Here is a 16444-nt window from a genome sequence, read left to right on the forward strand (position 1 = left end):
TTATGAGTATCTGCTGAAACTGAATATACATTGACCGTTTGACTCAGCAGTTCCACTCCTAGATACATCCCTGACAGTGATTCTTATGTATGTTTAGCAAAAGATGCATAATATCATCATCCGTGGCAATAGGATCCAAAATAGACTAAAAATAAAAACCCAACTATCCATCAAAGATGGATGCCTAAACGTCATATATCCACACTGTGTACCTCTTAAATCATGAAGTTTCATTTCATATGAAGTTCAAGGAATAGTAAAACTAGTCAGTGGAGTTAGAAACCAGTACGCGGATTACTGGAGGACAAGAAGGGAGGACAGCGGCCGCGAGGGAGTACCGGGGACTTCTGGGGTCCTGGCTCTGGCTGTTGGTTAGACGGTCATGTCACATTGTGAAAACTTATCAAGTTGTCCAATGGTTACGTATCTTATACTTCAATGAAACGTTTAGGGAAAAAAAATTTTAAATCTCACTCTGATTGCTCTATGCAGAATACACACAGGGCAGAGAGACAAAATTGAAGAAGGAGGTTGTTTGGACTAAACTAGAGGCCATGGAAGTGGGAGAAGGAGTCAAAATTAAGATATATTTAAAGGTAGGGGCACCTGGGTGGCTCCGTTGGTTAAGGGTTCAACTCGTCGTGATTCTGGCTCAGGTCATGACCTCGGGGTTGTGAGATTGATTCTTTAACTCACTGAAGATTTGCAGGGTCCCTAACAATATGATAAGAGGTCTGGGAAAAAAATGGTATTATAGGATGCTCATGGTGATGCAAAAATTAATGGGGTAAGGTGGGCTCAGAGGGATAAGAATAAGAAGCTAAAATGAGAAGGTGACACAGGATAGGGCTCAAGCCTTCACATGTTTCATCAGAAGAGGAAAAGACCATCTTAACCAGAGTGGGTGCTCAAAAATTAGAGTCGATGGTTGCATGGCCCACATTAAAGCAGTGTTTGCTGTTCTGGGGAAGGGAAGTGAGAGAGCAGAAAGAACAAGTGCTTCACGGGCAGGGACAACCCAACCTCTGGGCAAGGTGGCACTTCAGAGGCCCTATTAACTATGAGACCCCAGAAGCAGAGATGTCTGATCGCCACTGTGTGGCTCAAGGTACACTCTAGATTTCTTCTGAATTTTTCCTCCTTCCTTACCTGTTCCCACCAAATTCTCATACCATGATAATAAAAGGTATTGGACTATCGATGTCAATGTTGCATAGTGTCAACGTGGAATTTGCTTTCATACATTTCTACTGAGCCACACCTTATATAAACATTACTACATAATTTCAAATGTCAAGGCTTCATCATCTGATTGGTCTGCTTTGAGATAAAATGTCAAAGGCAGGAAGCTAAGAGAAAAGGTTAACTAGTAAATGTACTCATTTAAAAAAAACTATTTATATTCTATAACAATAATTTACTGTTTCAAGAAATCCTCATTAGGACAAAAGAAAAAACAAAACCCACGCTCACCTAGGTCAGCGCCGGGTCTCTGGAGTAACAAGGAACAAACTAATGGAGAACATGTTTGCTTTCCACAATGTCCAAAATTCCTGTGTCACCCCAAGTAGCAATAACTTGAGTCACCCAAAGATCTCTCACTCCTTGGTTTGCCCAAAGCTGAAGGGATTCAGAAGTCTGTTCTGTCAGAAATACTATATCCTGGAAAGAAAAGGTGCTGCCTCCAGTTTTTGAGTTTGTTGTTGAATTGTCTTATCTTTTCAATTGGTGATACATGTACCTGACACTGGTATTTACCCAAATCTCCTTCCACACCTTGGCTATCCAGTTCCCCTTCCTAGAAGCAATCAGTGTTAACCATGGCTTGAATATCCTTCTGTGTGCTTAAACACATCCATGTCTATTCACATGTCCTTTTTATGCAAATGGTAACATGTGATTCGGGCCATTCTGCTTCTGCATCTCCTTCTCCACCAGCCCACTTAGTGTATATATTGGAGGTCATGTTTTATCAGTACATAGAACTGTCTTATTTTTTTCCTCCCTAGATGTGATAAAACTTTATTTTGATAATTTCAAGCTTACAGAACAGTTACAAAGGTCATACAAGAAACTCCCTTGTATCTTCCACCTTAGATTTTTGACCCCCCTTTATTTTTAAGATTTTATTTATTTATTAGACCTTGATATTCTTCAAGACTACAGACCCATTATTTTTGTGGGGTGTTCATCAATTTTCTTCTTGGTGCTCCTTATGATTAGAGTTAGGATATATGTTTTTGATAGGAAATTCACAAATTTTATTGTGCCCTTATCATATTAGGGGTGAGATTTACTTTCATCACTTTGTTTAGGTGGTTTTGCCTAGTGAAGTTAGTATTGTTCCCCTCTGTAATCAACAAGTTGTTTGTGGGGACGATACTCTAGGACGAGATAAACCCTATTCCTTAATAAGCTATCACAACTAATTTTAGCACCCTTAATGCTCTTCTAACACATCCTTCTTTCCATAACTTACTAATTAGAAATTATATTAATAATTTAACTAATGAACTAATATATAATTAATTAATTTGTTATTGCAAGGAAGAATTTCCCTTTTTCCTCTGTTTCTCTACTTATTCATTAACTTATTTTATCAATATGGACTCAAATTATAATCCATAGCTATCATTATTTATTTTGACCCTCACACTGTCTGAAATTTGGCGAGAGTCCCTTAAACTAGTCTCTGTGACCTTCTCTAATAAGCGTCATTCATTCTTGAGGTACTACCTTCCAGAATCATTTCTAGAACTATGACCTCTGTTGCCTCCGCTCAGCTAGGATGTCACAGCTTCGGCTCTACCTGACTGTGGGCTCACCTTGTGTGTTTCCCTCCTTGTAGTAATCACCACAGTTTTGCACTCTCTGTTGCTTAATGCCTGAATACAGTTGCCTCATACATTTTGTCTCATTTTTCGGTGGTTTTCAGGCAGGAGGGCAATTTCAGTTACCAATTACCCTGTCCTAACTAGAGATGGAAGGATGCCTTTTTCTTTCTAATAGCTACATAGTATTCTATTGTGTAGCTACACCTTAACTTATTTAACCAGACTAATTGCCCTTTCAACAAACGATGCCATATTGTTGTACATGTGTCATTTCTGGTGTGTGCAAGTATATCACTATGATTAATTCCCAAAAGAATTTTGAATGGGTCTAAGAGTACATGCTTTTAAACTTACAAAAAGGTCTGTGATCATAATATAGTATCTTTTTTTTTTTTTTTAAAGATTTTATTTATTTATTTGACAGAGAGAGATCACAAGTAGGCAGAGAGGCAGGCAGAGAGAGAGAGAGGAGGAAGCAGGCTCCCTGCTGAGCAGAGAGCCCGATGCGGGACTCGATCCCAGGACCCTGAGATCATGACCTGAGCCGAAGGCAGCGGCTTAACCCACTGAGCCACCCAGGCGCCCCATAATATAGTATCTTTCACAACTTTATACATTTGGGTTATATCCCTCTTGGACTTTTTTATCCCATATTCATGAGAGTCCCAAAAATTCAGGTTACCTTCATAAAGAAATTATTTTTTTTTAAAGATTTTATTTATTTGACAGACAGAGATCACAAGTTGGCAGAGAGACAGGCAGAGAGAGAGAGAGAGGAGGAAGCAGGATCCCTGCTGAGCAGAGAGCCCAATGTGGGGCTCGATCCCAGGACCCTGGGATCATGACCCGAGCTGAAGGCAAAAGCTTTAACCCACTGAGCCACCCAGGCACCCCCATTTAGAAATTATTGAATCTTTCAACTATTTCAGAGGTCTTTCTATATATTCTGGACCCTAATTATGTCCCACTTGTACTCCACTGCCAGAAGTAAACTCAGATTTCTAATTTGAGGGCACCCTGAATTTGGACTTCCTTCTGCATTTCCAGGTTCGTGCTTGCCTTTTGGTCACAAAAGAGACTCCAGGCTACCTTTTCCAAGGAAGAATAAAAAAGGACATCTTCTAAGGAAATTGACAAGAAGGAGTTTTCTGTAACTATTTTTAAGGAGTGAAAAAAATAAATAATTCCCAAGCACACATATCTATAAACTTAGATAAAAGAGAGAAGGCTGCCCAATAAAAAGATAATATTCTAATCTTCGCTAGATCAACTTTAATACCTATCTAATACCTTCAGAATTAGTTTGTGCTCTCCAAGTACTGTGTAATAATATAAGTAAATGACGGCACTAAATGAACATTCCTCTGCCCTGAAAGAGAGACTATTTAATCATGTTTTCCTTCTAGCTGACACTAAGTAATTATCTTACTAGTGTAAGATTGTTCTAAAAGGAGCTGTGGGTGCTTTAAAAATAATCTTTAGTAATGATAACCTGGAGAAACTTAATTTAACTTATTCAAATTCCACATCTCTATGAGGATGGACAGTCATAACGGAATGCACCTTTACTGAGTTGTTACTATGGGCCAAGTACTTTTAAAGACTTCATAAGCATTATTTTATTTAACCATCATAACAAGACAGGTGAATATTCTTCTTCTTGTATAGATGAGGAAAGAAATAAACCTTAGCAGGGTTAGGTAATTTGTCCAAGATCATGGATGAAGAAAGTAATGGAGTCCATTTTTAACCCATTTCAATCAGACTCCAAAGTCTGGGCAATTAACCAATAACCTGGTGCTTTGAGAAGCATGGGGCATTTATAGATTATCTCCATTAGAATTACTGGGAACCTTGTTTAAAACATGTTTTTCCGAAACTCTTGGTTTCGGCTCAGGTCATGATCTCAGAGCTGTGAATCCAGCCCCACAGTGGGCTCTATGCTCTGCACAGAGTTTACTTAAGGTTCCCTCCCTCCTCTTCTCGTGTGTACCCTCCCTCTCTCTCAAATAAATAAATAAATAAATATTTTTAAATGTCTATTTCCAGGTGCACCTGGGTGGCTCAGTTGGTTAGGCATCTGCCTTCGGCTCAGGTCATGATCCCAGGGTCCTGGGATCCAGCTCTGCACTGGGTTCCCTGCTCAGCCAGGAAGCCTGCTTCTCCCTCTCCCTCTGTCTACTGCTCCTCCTGCTTGTGCCCCCGCTCTTCCTCTCTCTCTCTTTGTCAAATAAATAAGTAAAATTGTTTTTTAAAAAATGTGTATTTCTAGCAAATTAAGCATTGTTTGGGGTGAGACCAAGGAATCTGAATTTTTTTTTAAACCACTTTCTCATTTAAGTCTGATGTACTTCAAAACTAGAGAAATATGGCACTCTGCTACTGCCTTTCAGGGCATACACTAGATTACTTTAGTACTTGGGAGTAATTTTTTGAACTAGAACAGTAGGAGAAACTTTAACAAAGCTACTACACAGATTGACATCAAGAACCCTAATAGAAAAAGAATATCTGGCAAACTTTTACTATGATTTCACCAAGAGGAAAACAACTTAGAAATTCTAAATTTCATTCTGCTCCTATTTGAAAGAAAGAAAGAAAGAAATTAACTTGTTTGTTTTTTTTTTTTTTTAAGAATGATTTATTCTACAAATAGCCCAAAGGCTAATAAATAGGAATTGAGTTGATGACAGGATAACCTTGAAGGAAAAAAAGGGGGGAAAAGTGACAACTTCAATGTTAAAATTATACAAGTTTAAATAAAAACTTCTAAAGTACAACATAGATTCTACAAACCACATGACAGTACTTTTAAAACTTTCTAATGTTTAAATAAACTTGAGTGCTGCCCTCTGAGAAACTAGCCTAATGCAAAAAAATGTGGCTCCAGAATCAGACTCCAAACCAGGCCCAGCCAGGCTACAGAGCTTCAGAAAGTCACTGAACCTTCATCCAGAACAAGGAATGGACACACTTCATAGGCTACTGTTTTTTCCCATTCCCCTCTCCTCTGATCCTTCCCAAATCACCCTGTGAAACCCAGCCTTCTAAAAGACTGCCAAGTTTAAATGTTCTATTTCCCCCAGTCATGTTCTATTGTTCTATTTCCCCTAGTCACGACCAGAAGTTGAAGCCCTGAGCCCCTCGGGTCATCCACAATGCTTGGGTGTCCCCTTAGTTAACCTTTAGTGACCCTAACACCTATGCCTTCTCTGCTTTCTGAAAGGTACCACTTGCCCAGAGGAACATCCACTAGATGATCTCCCTTACACCCTCCACTTCCTCCCTGAAAGTCCCTTCTTCTCAACCACTTCTCAACTTCGGAACCCCAAGTGCCCTGAAACCCTTTCAAGTGACAATCATCTTCTCTTTCACATTTCACCTACCCCAGGTCACAGTTTTCCTCTCCAACTCCCGATATTATTAGTTCATTCAAAAGATATCTCACCCCCACATAACACGTAAGGCATTGTGGCAAGGGCAGGGAAAGTCCTAAGTAACAAAATAGACAAAATCTCTAAATGGGGAGCTACTGACATTCGGATGAAGAGGAGGAAAACAAGCCAACAACAGGCAAACATACCATTTTACCTTCTGCTAACAGATGTGAAAGATAAGTCAGGAAGTCCCAATAAGAATTGTGTGTGTGTGGGGGGGGGGTTGCCTGCGTGGCTCAGTGGGTTAAAGCCTCTGCCTTCCACTCGGGTCACGATCCCAGGTTCCTGGGATCCAGCCCCGCATTGGGCTCTCTGCTCAGTGGGGAGCCTGCTTCTCTCTCTGCCTGCCTCTCTGCCTCCTTGTGATTTCTGTCTGTCAAATAAATAAATAAAAGAATAGTGTGTGGGGGGTAGAATACTTAATTCAGATGGAGTTATCAGTAGCATTTTAAGTAGAGGCATCAAGGGCAAGAAGGAGTCCGCCAAGCCAAGTGAAGAGTGAAGAGCATTTCAGACTAAGGGGATAACTAAGACTCTCCAAAGCCCTTTACTTCCGCGCTTCCTCCGCACCTTGTTCATGGCACACCCTGCATCTTGTCATCAGCAGAACCTGAACACTTCGCAGATCATGAATCGAAAGCCATCATCCTCTGACAACCTGCATTCCTTACAGCATAGTCAAGTAACTTCTATCGCGTGAAGAACTCCAATCCATTGACCTATATTCTCCCCAAGGCTCTTTCCATGTCTCCCTCCACTTAATAATCTTCATTTCTCTCCTTATCCAACTGATAATCCTTCTCTTACACATATATTCAACCCCTTGGCCCTCCCTCCCTCCTTCAGATTTCCCCAGCCAAGTCCCAATCACTCTGCCTTTCCTGGGACGGTATCTGTACCCGTCAAAAGGGCTAGATGCACCCCAAACAGATTGGAAACACTGTAAATTCAGAACCACTAATTTCACATGGATCTTCCATACTGTCCAGCAGTGCCTCATTCTGCAAGAGTCCCCTCCCCACTCTCCTAATGACATGGAGCCTGATGGGGGGCTCAATCGCACAACCCTGAGATCATGACCTGAGCCAAAATCAAGACCGAGATGCTTAACTGAGCCACCCAGGCGCCCCTGCTAATGACTATGTAATATCTTCTCCTCCCAATTCAACAATTCTACCCCACCCTGGACCTTGGCTTTCATGATGCCCTGCTGTCATGGTTTTTCTCCTATCTTTCTGATTACCCCTTCTTAGATTCTTTTGCCATTTCTTCTTCTGGTCTAGAGGGTGGAGATCTTTAGGGCTCAGCCTTGGCCCATCTGCCCTCATTGTTCTATGTTCTTCCCAGGTGACCTCAAATATTCCCATGACTTTGCTAAAATCAAAAACAAATGGAGACCAGCCTTGAAAATTCCCTGAGCAGACAAAACCCATTCAGTCATACAAAGATTAATGTAGCTTATTTTGTAAAACTAACTTGACCTGGGTCATTTCTTGCTTATGTCCCTGGAAATCTTAAGCAAAACTTGAACTTTTTCCCAAGGTAACTGCAGACCAACACCCTATCATTTAAGAGAATTCTAATATTACAAGCAATCAGTGTGAAGACTAAAGTCACTGCTTTCTTACCATAAAAGCTGCTTCATAATGTACCTCTGAGCCTCATGCCAGCCATGTTTTGAGTTGCTCCCAGTTTGCAAACTGTCTTTATGGTATGCACACAATAAACTTTTATTAACAACTGTTCCAGGGATTGCTTGGTTTTACCTCTGTTATTTCTGAATTTTTGACAACTTTAAATACCATCTTTATGCTAATAACTCCCAGATTTCTCTCTTTCCCAGATTACTACCCTAGTTTGAAGACCATCATCATCTCCTACTGTTATTACTAAAATCGCTCCTAACTGATTTCTCTACTAATAGTTCGGTCTCCACATAGTAGCCACAATGATCTTTTTGAAGTATAAATCACATCATGCCATTCATTCCCTTACTTAAAACCCCTCAACAACTTTTTAGAACTCTCAGAACAAAATCCTAAAACATGGCCTCTTAGTATTCTGTGGCTGCCATAGGAAATTGCCACAATGGGGTTCCTGGGTGGCTCAGTGGGTTAAGCCCCTGCTTTGGGCTCAGGTCATGATCTCAGGGCTCTGGGATCCAGTTCTGCATCGGGCTCTCTGCTCGGCAGGGAGACGGCTTCCCCCCACCCCTGTCTGCCAGCCTCTCTGCCTACTTGTGGTCTCTCTCTGTCAAATAAATAAAACCTTAAAAAAAAAAGAAAGAAAGAAAGAAAAAAGAAATTGCCATAAACTTAGAGGCTTAATACAAAGGAAATTCTCTTGTATAGTTCTGAAGGCCAGAAGTACAAAATTAAGGTGTTGGCAGGAATCTCTCTAAAGTTCTAAAGGGAATTCCATTCCCTGCCTCTTCCAATGTCTGAGGCCTCCAGAAGTTCTTTGGCTTGAGGCTGCGTGACTCCAATCCCTGCCTCTGGCTTCATGTGGCCTCCTCCTATTTCCTCTGTGTGTCTCTCATAAGAACACTTGTCACTGGATTGAAGGCTCACCAAGATAATCCAGGATAATCTCTTTTGAAGATTCTTAATAACATCTGGAAAGAACTCCCCCCCCCAATATGGTTATATTTACAGGTTTCAGGAACATGTTTAAAGGGCTACCATTTGACCCACTCTAGCCTCCAAGACGTTAGCTGAGCTGCCTCTGCCTTCCCCTGCAAACTCATCTACCAAAGCTCTCTCTCTTCCTTTGCTCTCTGGCTTTACCCTTCTGGAATTCTTTTTAAGTGAATTTTTTTAAATGTTTGTGTATGTATGTACGTTATGTACATATGTACATACTCTACACCCAGTGCCAGGCTTGAACTCACAACCCAGAGTCCATGAGTCATACTCTCTTCTGAGTGAGCCAGCCAGGTGCCTCTGGCCTTCTATTTCCTTGATCAAGGACAAGTTCTTTCCCACTTTTGGCTTCTGCGTATGCTATTCTCTCTCCAGCCTCTGCCTGGCTAACTCCTCCTTCAGGTCTTGAGTGATATCTAACTCCAACAAAGGAGTGTCTCTTAACCCCATAAACTTATGTCACCACTGTTCTTCCTCAAAGCACTCTTCCTTTCCTTCATACCATGCCCCTCTTTTCCTGTTTCACATTGTAGTGGTATATGATTTATGTGCTTCCCAGTATCTATCATTGGACTGTGAATTCTTCCTACCCCCTGAGAAAGCACACATGTTTTGTTCACCTCTGTATGTATACCCAGAGCACAAGCCAGTATCTGGCACCAGTAGCATTAACTAAATAAAGGAATACTAAATAAATAGAGTACCTCCCATTTCCCTCTTTGAACAAGATTATATACGTGCAAATGAGAGGGTTAGCAGGATGACCAGAGAGCCAAGGACACCGCTGGCCTGCAGCACACAACTCTCTCAGGTCAGCCTGACAAAGAGATTGAATTTGGCACAAAAGGAAAAGTAGCGTCTGATTATTAGCAAGTTGTGAGGACCTGTCTACTCTTCAGTTCTGCCGTGGACAACTATATAATTCAGGAACTCATGTCACTTTTTATAATAATCCCCACTTCCTGTTCAAGAGAATTGACTGAGGTTTCTCTGAAGTTTTAGGAAAACATCCCAATACAAACTCATTTGTACTCACAGCCTAATTCACATATATATTAGCTTTCTTAATTCTGATGAATTACAAAATGACTCAAGTGTTAATAAATCCTGCTGGCCTGTTTTAAAGTCTAATAGGCACAGAGGGACACGGAAATCTTTTCTGGGATACATGAAATTCTCCAGCCTCTTCTTTTCCTCTAATTTTTTTATTTAAATAATTGAGATGTAATTCAAATACCATAAATTCACCCTTCGGTAGTGTATAATTCAGTGTTTTACCCAAAGCTGTACAACCATTGTCACTATGTAATTCAGAACATTCTCATCACACCCCTCCCCCTGCCCACACACATGTAAAAAAAAAACCCCAAAAAACAAAACAAAATTGCCATTAGCAATCCTTCTCTACGTCTCCCTTCCCCAGCCCCTTGCAAACATTATATACTGTTTCTATGATTTTCCCAGTCTTTTCTCACTTCCATGAAACTGAAAGAGAGATAAAATGATTTGCACAGGGTTGCTGTCACTTAGTAAGACAGCAAGATTATAACATACGTATTTATAGTAACACTTTAAACTATACGTACAAAACAAAAGACAGGTAAAAATTTGTTTAGCTCAACTATACATATCCTAAACGTGGCTATAAGACCTCTGACATCTTGGCATAGTGAATCCCCAGTATTCACTTAGAATAGTGATTCCCAGGCAGTGTCTCAGGCTAGGAGAGGCAGGGTGTAGGGCATTAGGCAGAATCACTGAGGAAGAGAGATATGACCGGTAGACAGGAATTGTACTTAGGGTCGCGTGATGCAGAGAGAAGGTTAAGGAAAACGTGAGGCAATGTGGTTTATAGAATAGGCATATTTCTTTTTGGCCTAGCATTTTGAAATTTGTGTTAATGTGCCCCCAATAGGTCCCAGAGCTCACGGATCATTTCCTGTTTGTTTATGAGTAATTAATGCATGCATTAATAGTGCTAACACCACTTTAGAATGCTTGTTGGTTAATGACACCTTGCAATATAATTCCGGAATTGTGACTTTTTAACATTTTGTCTGTATTTTCAAACAAGCAAAACTATTATGAGCTTAACTCACCTCTGTTACCATCAACAAATGTGTACATAGAAACAATAATGCCATAGACTAAAATTATTAGAATCCATTTGCAAAAATAATTAGTCACACATTTTATTTTATGTCTGATCAATACTGCAAAAACCATTAACAAAAGGGAAAAAAAAAGGATGGAAACTGCTCATCACTAAGGAAAAAAATTCATTGTTCAAAAGAGATTAATTGAACCTCAATATTCTTCGTGCTCATTTAAAAATATTATTAAAACAGCAATTTAAAAGGACAAACAAGTCAAAACTAAATATTTTACCCATTAAAATTGAGATCCTAAAACCACTAAGACTCTACAACTTAACCTCTTGACATCAACCTAGAAAAGTTTGATTTGCCAACATATAATGAATATGCAGGAGCCTACCCCTGGGAAGTAAACAGATTTTCTCATACAAACAAGTTATTCTGAGTTACAGAGATCCTGCCGATGACTAGGTTGTCATTTGCTTAAAAGATGACTGCTAGAAATGCCTATTTAGACAATCTACTCATAGAATTGGACACTACATGACAGTGACCATTTAAAATGGAAACCTCTAGTCTACTAAATATTTCACTGAAACTGTTAATAGTATGTTAAAGAACTTAAAAGGTCAACTCTTCATTGTCTACAGCAAAAGACAGCTTTGGTACCAATAAACTGGAATTAGAGAATCAAAATAAATTTTGTTTATAATTTTACAGTATGTTTTTGCAATTAAATTGGAAATGCCTATAGATAAAAATATGAAAGTCTCATTCTTCTGTTACCTACACTATCAGGAGGAATGAAGAGCCAGACACTTTCAAGTTATTGATATAAATAAAGCACTATCCTAAAATTTCTTCCAAAAAGATTAATGGGTCACAGCCTACAATTTAGGCAATAGGTAAAAAATCAAGTACTTTGCTTTTCAATGCCCCCTTCACCTTTTGATAGGAGCAGCAAGACACTGGAACAAAAATAATTTCAGTAAGTACTTCCAGAATACATCAATTTTAGTCTTTCCACTTGATAGGAGGCTTACAAGAACAAAAAAATAAGTAAAAAGAAAAGGGGTAATTTAAATTAAAAAGTAGACTGGGCAAGAGGAAAGGGTGGGTTTAGAACAACTGCTGTCAACCAACCATTTTTGCAAAATCTGGAGTATTCTTATAACTCCTTCTTAAATTACACCCATGGCCATACACAGTGCATATGAAATCTGGACATTTCTTTGATAAACTTTAAGGTTGCTAAATAACTTAATGAAAGTTATTAACACACTTACATTTTAAGAAGCAAAAGAGAAATAAGCTGTTCAAGATACATAACACTTTTAATTTTTGAAATGGTCACCCTAAAAGCTTTTCTTAAATTCACATTCTGCAAAGTTCCTTCTCTGGTCATCATGTACACACCGAAAACAACTTTACATCTAATTTTCTATGGAGTATGCATTTTCCATAAATTTAGACCAAAGTGAACTAATAGAATTCTCAATTCAGCCTGTGATTTCTGGATATAGCACTAAAATAAAACTAGTAAACATATTTTTTTCTTCAAAAAAATATGCTTACTTCTCAGATAATTTGTTTTAGTAAATATTTGTCTTCTTAGCCCAGAAGATTACTTTTAGAGTTTGAAGAGTAAAGATAAAAACAAAATTGGTTCAACGACTGCCAAAATAAAATGAATACAAACACTGACCACAACAACTTCCCACTCAATCCAAACCAAACCACTTTAGTTGAGCTCAGCTCACTTAATTGTTTTTTAGAGATTTATTTATTTATTTGAGAGAAAGAGAGACAGAGAGAGAAAGGGAGAGTGGAATGAGGGGCAAAGGGAGAGAGAATCTCAAGCAGACACCCCACTTAGTGCAAAACCCGACATGGGGCTCAAATCCCATGACCCCCAAGATCACAATCTGAGCTGAAATCAAGAGTCAGGCACTTAACTGACTGAGCCACTCAGGCGACCCTCACCTCACTTAATTTTAAAACCATCCCTTGTTTCCAGCTTCATAACTGGACTGAATGTTGTTCACTCACATTACCTGTGTTAAAAGTGAAGAGATATAAAGTGTTATAAAGACTGCAAGAGTGACTGTAATGTGTCATTACCCACATTTCAGAGCTGGAAGGGATCTTTGAGATCAAATCCAGCACCCACAATTACAAATGAGAAAACTGAGGCCCAAACAGTTGGTCAAAGGACAGGACGAAAATCACATTCCATGGCTGAGCCATTCATTCACTCATTCACTCATTCATTCATTCATCCACCCATCCATCCACCCACCCACTACTGGAAGCTGCCTAAGTGCCAGGCTTGGTGCTAGGTGCTGAAAACAGGCTGCCAGGCAGCAGACACCAGTGCCCAGTCTTTTTCTTTGTGTTAAGATAAATCCTTAAACGTCCTAATTAGGAAGAACTCCTAGAAGAATCCCACGGCCTTTCTAGCATGAGATCCACTTTCAGTTTCACACATTTCAGTAAATGCAGTTGGGTTTAACTTCAGAGAGCCAACAACTGTGTTTACTTTAAATGATTAAGCATTAACAAAGGGAAGCACAGTATTGTGAATGAGTCCTTCTCCAGTACATTCATAACTTAAGGAAGTGCAAACAGAAAATGTCCCACACACGAAAAAGAGTTCACAGAGAGGACAGCTTACAAAATCAGAATAATATGAGGTATCAATACAAATCAGTGAAGTCTAATAGCTCCAGTTCACCAAGCGTGGAATGTAAGTATCTCCCCATTTCCTTCAGATGTGGGTCTACTTTTCTGAGATGTCTCCATGTTAAAAAGACCAGCAAACTCACATTCAAACTAATGCCCTCTTCCAATGAAACATACATCTATGCCAGGCCTTTTTCCTTAAGATCAACTTTCTTTGATTTCTAGTTGATTAAAGGAAAATTAAAATTAAAGAAAAAAACACCTAAAATTTAATGTACTGGCTAAAAGAAATTCAAAACCCATATACAATCAAAATAGCAATAGCTCCAACCACATATTTATGAGTTTTGTTTTTAAAAGGATGGGCCTTGAACTTACCCATCAACATAACTCATCACTCATTCTGCTTGGACTTTTATATTCTGTACTATTAAGTCTGTCACTTAAATGTTTTGTGTATCTCAATTCACAGTCAACATCTTTAAGGAGAAGAAACCATATTGATGAAGCCCTTAAACAAGACAACCCAAGTAAGGCACTTTGAGAGATTAAACAGCAGCTCTCTATGCACCCACTCTCAGTGTTCTATACCAAAGGAAACACAGCTTTCACAGAGCTCTCGCAGAAGACCAGTGGGTGATTTCTGATAAAATACAGTCTTTACTGAGGTTCTTCACCAGCTCTTTGACTTTCCCAAAGCTCTAAGCTCAGGAAGAGAGTGCCATTGTGCTCTTCTATTTCTCAAACTTCCAGATTTGATTTTTATCTAGAGCATCACAAGTTCTCATTTGAACATTAGGTCGACCCTCAGGTGTCCGAAAAGCACTAAGACATAGCCCCGAGTGTGGATGAAAAATGGTTCCATCTTCCTTAAAATGCCAAATAATGTTTGCGGGGATAGGGAACCCATCTTTTGGACAATTTTGCATTCCTACATATTTTTTTTGCTCAGGAACCTCTGCACATAACTCTGTCACAGAGTTAAACCTGATTTCTTTGTTTGAAGTATATTCAAAGAATTGATTGCCTCCTTGACCATGGCATCCAAACAGGGAAAGGTTAGCGCCTGTGGGGTTGTTGTCAGGAGAATTATAATCTAAACATTCAGAAGAGATGCCCATACTGCGGACAGCTCCATGCCAACCTGGCCTATCCTCTGGGACGTGTAAATTAGAAAACACGTTTTTCAAATACCAGTCAAAACTCTGGCACTTCAGCCGTTCACGGAGTAATTTTCTTTCAGAAATATCACCATAAGCTTCCTTCCTTGCTGGAGGGTTTCGATTGTAGAAATGCTCTTTGTACTCGTCCATCCACACTTCTGCTGCCCGAGCAGTATTCTGTAGGAAATTGGGCCGAGCATAGGGCGCCCGCTTGGGGAATACATGCCCCACGTGGGAACACGGGTGGATCTCCAATTTACCTCCACACTGCCAGACCCTAAAAGACAGCTCAAGGTTTTCACCTCCCCACACTTCCATTCCAGTGTCATATGTTCCAAGGTACTGAAAATATTTCTTGCTGACGGCAAACAGTCCTCCAGCCATGGTGGGCGATCTGATTGGGTCAATTCTCGATTTCCGTCTGTCCCTTTCGTGCTTGGGGACAGAATGCCACTGGAAGGTTAAGCGCCAGTCAAATCCACCAATCATGGGCTCCCCAGTCTGCATATAGAATTCAAAAGTATTCCAATCAATGGTATCTATAACAGGGCAAACAACTGCCGTCTCATCATAACTAATTCTTTCCAGAAGTGGTTCTAACCAACCAGAATTACACTCACAGTGACAATCCAGGAAAGTGAGGACATCCCCAGTGGCAAAAGTGGCCCCAATCAGGCGGGCTCTAACCAGCCCCTCCCGCTTATTTGTTCTAATCAGGCGGACTCTATCAAGATTGCTGATGTAAGTTTCAAGCTGTGTCTTCAAATAAACTCTGTCACTCAAGTCATCCACTAAGATGATCTCCTTCAAAAGGACTGCAGGAGAAGTTTCTAAAACACTGTGGACGGTGCGCAGCAAAGTCGACCAGGCTTCATTATAGAAAGCAATGATAACAGAGGTGGTGGGAAGTCTCCTATAATTAAACTTCTTGGATTTACACTCATACATTCTCTTGTCCTCTATGTGGCGATGGAGGGAAATCCTGTCACTGAGATAAATATTAATGGCATATCTCTCAATAAGTTCTTCTTGCTGCTTCAGTTCACCCTCGCTGAGCTGGAGCTTGCTGGCTTTGCCCCACTCCCCAAGCGCATGGGAGTCTGCAGGCGGCTTCTTGTAGAGCGGTCGAGACAAATCCTCTGCCTTTTCCCAGGGGTCTGAAAGCTGTTTGGGCCCCTGCTCCCGGGCAAGGTCGGCTGCTGGGGAGGCATGGAAAGTGGAGACCGAGAGTTCCACCAGGATATAGGCCACTGTTAAAAGCGCCAGCAACAGGCAGCTTTTGCCTGCCCAGGTCCACCTCACGGCCATCCGGATCCTCACGGCCAGGGCGCCGACGCGGCCACCAGAGTCACCACGCAGGAGAAGGGCTGGGGACCCGCAGATGGAGCTCCAGGCTCAGGGAGTGACGAACTCCGAAGCGGGTCCCTCCTCTGACGCAGACGCGCGGCTCCTTTCCAGCTCCCCGGGGTGACCTGCGACCTCTCAGTCCTTGGCCTCCGGCGCAGCCCCCGCGCCTCGGTCCCCGCTTCCTCCTGCTCTTCTCACAACTTTTCACAAACTCTCTCGCCAGCACCCCACCCTCCCTGGGCC

At 40.7% G+C, this 16444-nt stretch overlaps 2 protein-coding genes across 6 annotated transcripts in view; both read right to left on the reverse strand.

Moving 5' to 3' along the window:
• POC1B (POC1 centriolar protein B) overlaps positions 1-16444 on the reverse strand; it is a 98480-nt gene that overhangs the window by 80795 nt on the left and 1241 nt on the right. The gene's annotated exons all lie outside the window — the stretch shown is intronic.
• GALNT4 (polypeptide N-acetylgalactosaminyltransferase 4) lies at positions 11090-16433 on the reverse strand. Its single transcript, XM_059186486.1, has one exon. The coding sequence runs from the start codon at positions 16160-16162 to the stop codon at positions 14426-14428; it is 1737 nt and encodes a 578-aa protein (XP_059042469.1). The 5' UTR covers positions 16163-16433; the 3' UTR covers positions 11090-14425.

Source organism: Mustela lutreola, chromosome 8 (assembly GCF_030435805.1).
Source record: "Mustela lutreola isolate mMusLut2 chromosome 8, mMusLut2.pri, whole genome shotgun sequence".
Taxonomy (NCBI): Eukaryota; Metazoa; Chordata; class Mammalia; order Carnivora; family Mustelidae; genus Mustela; species Mustela lutreola.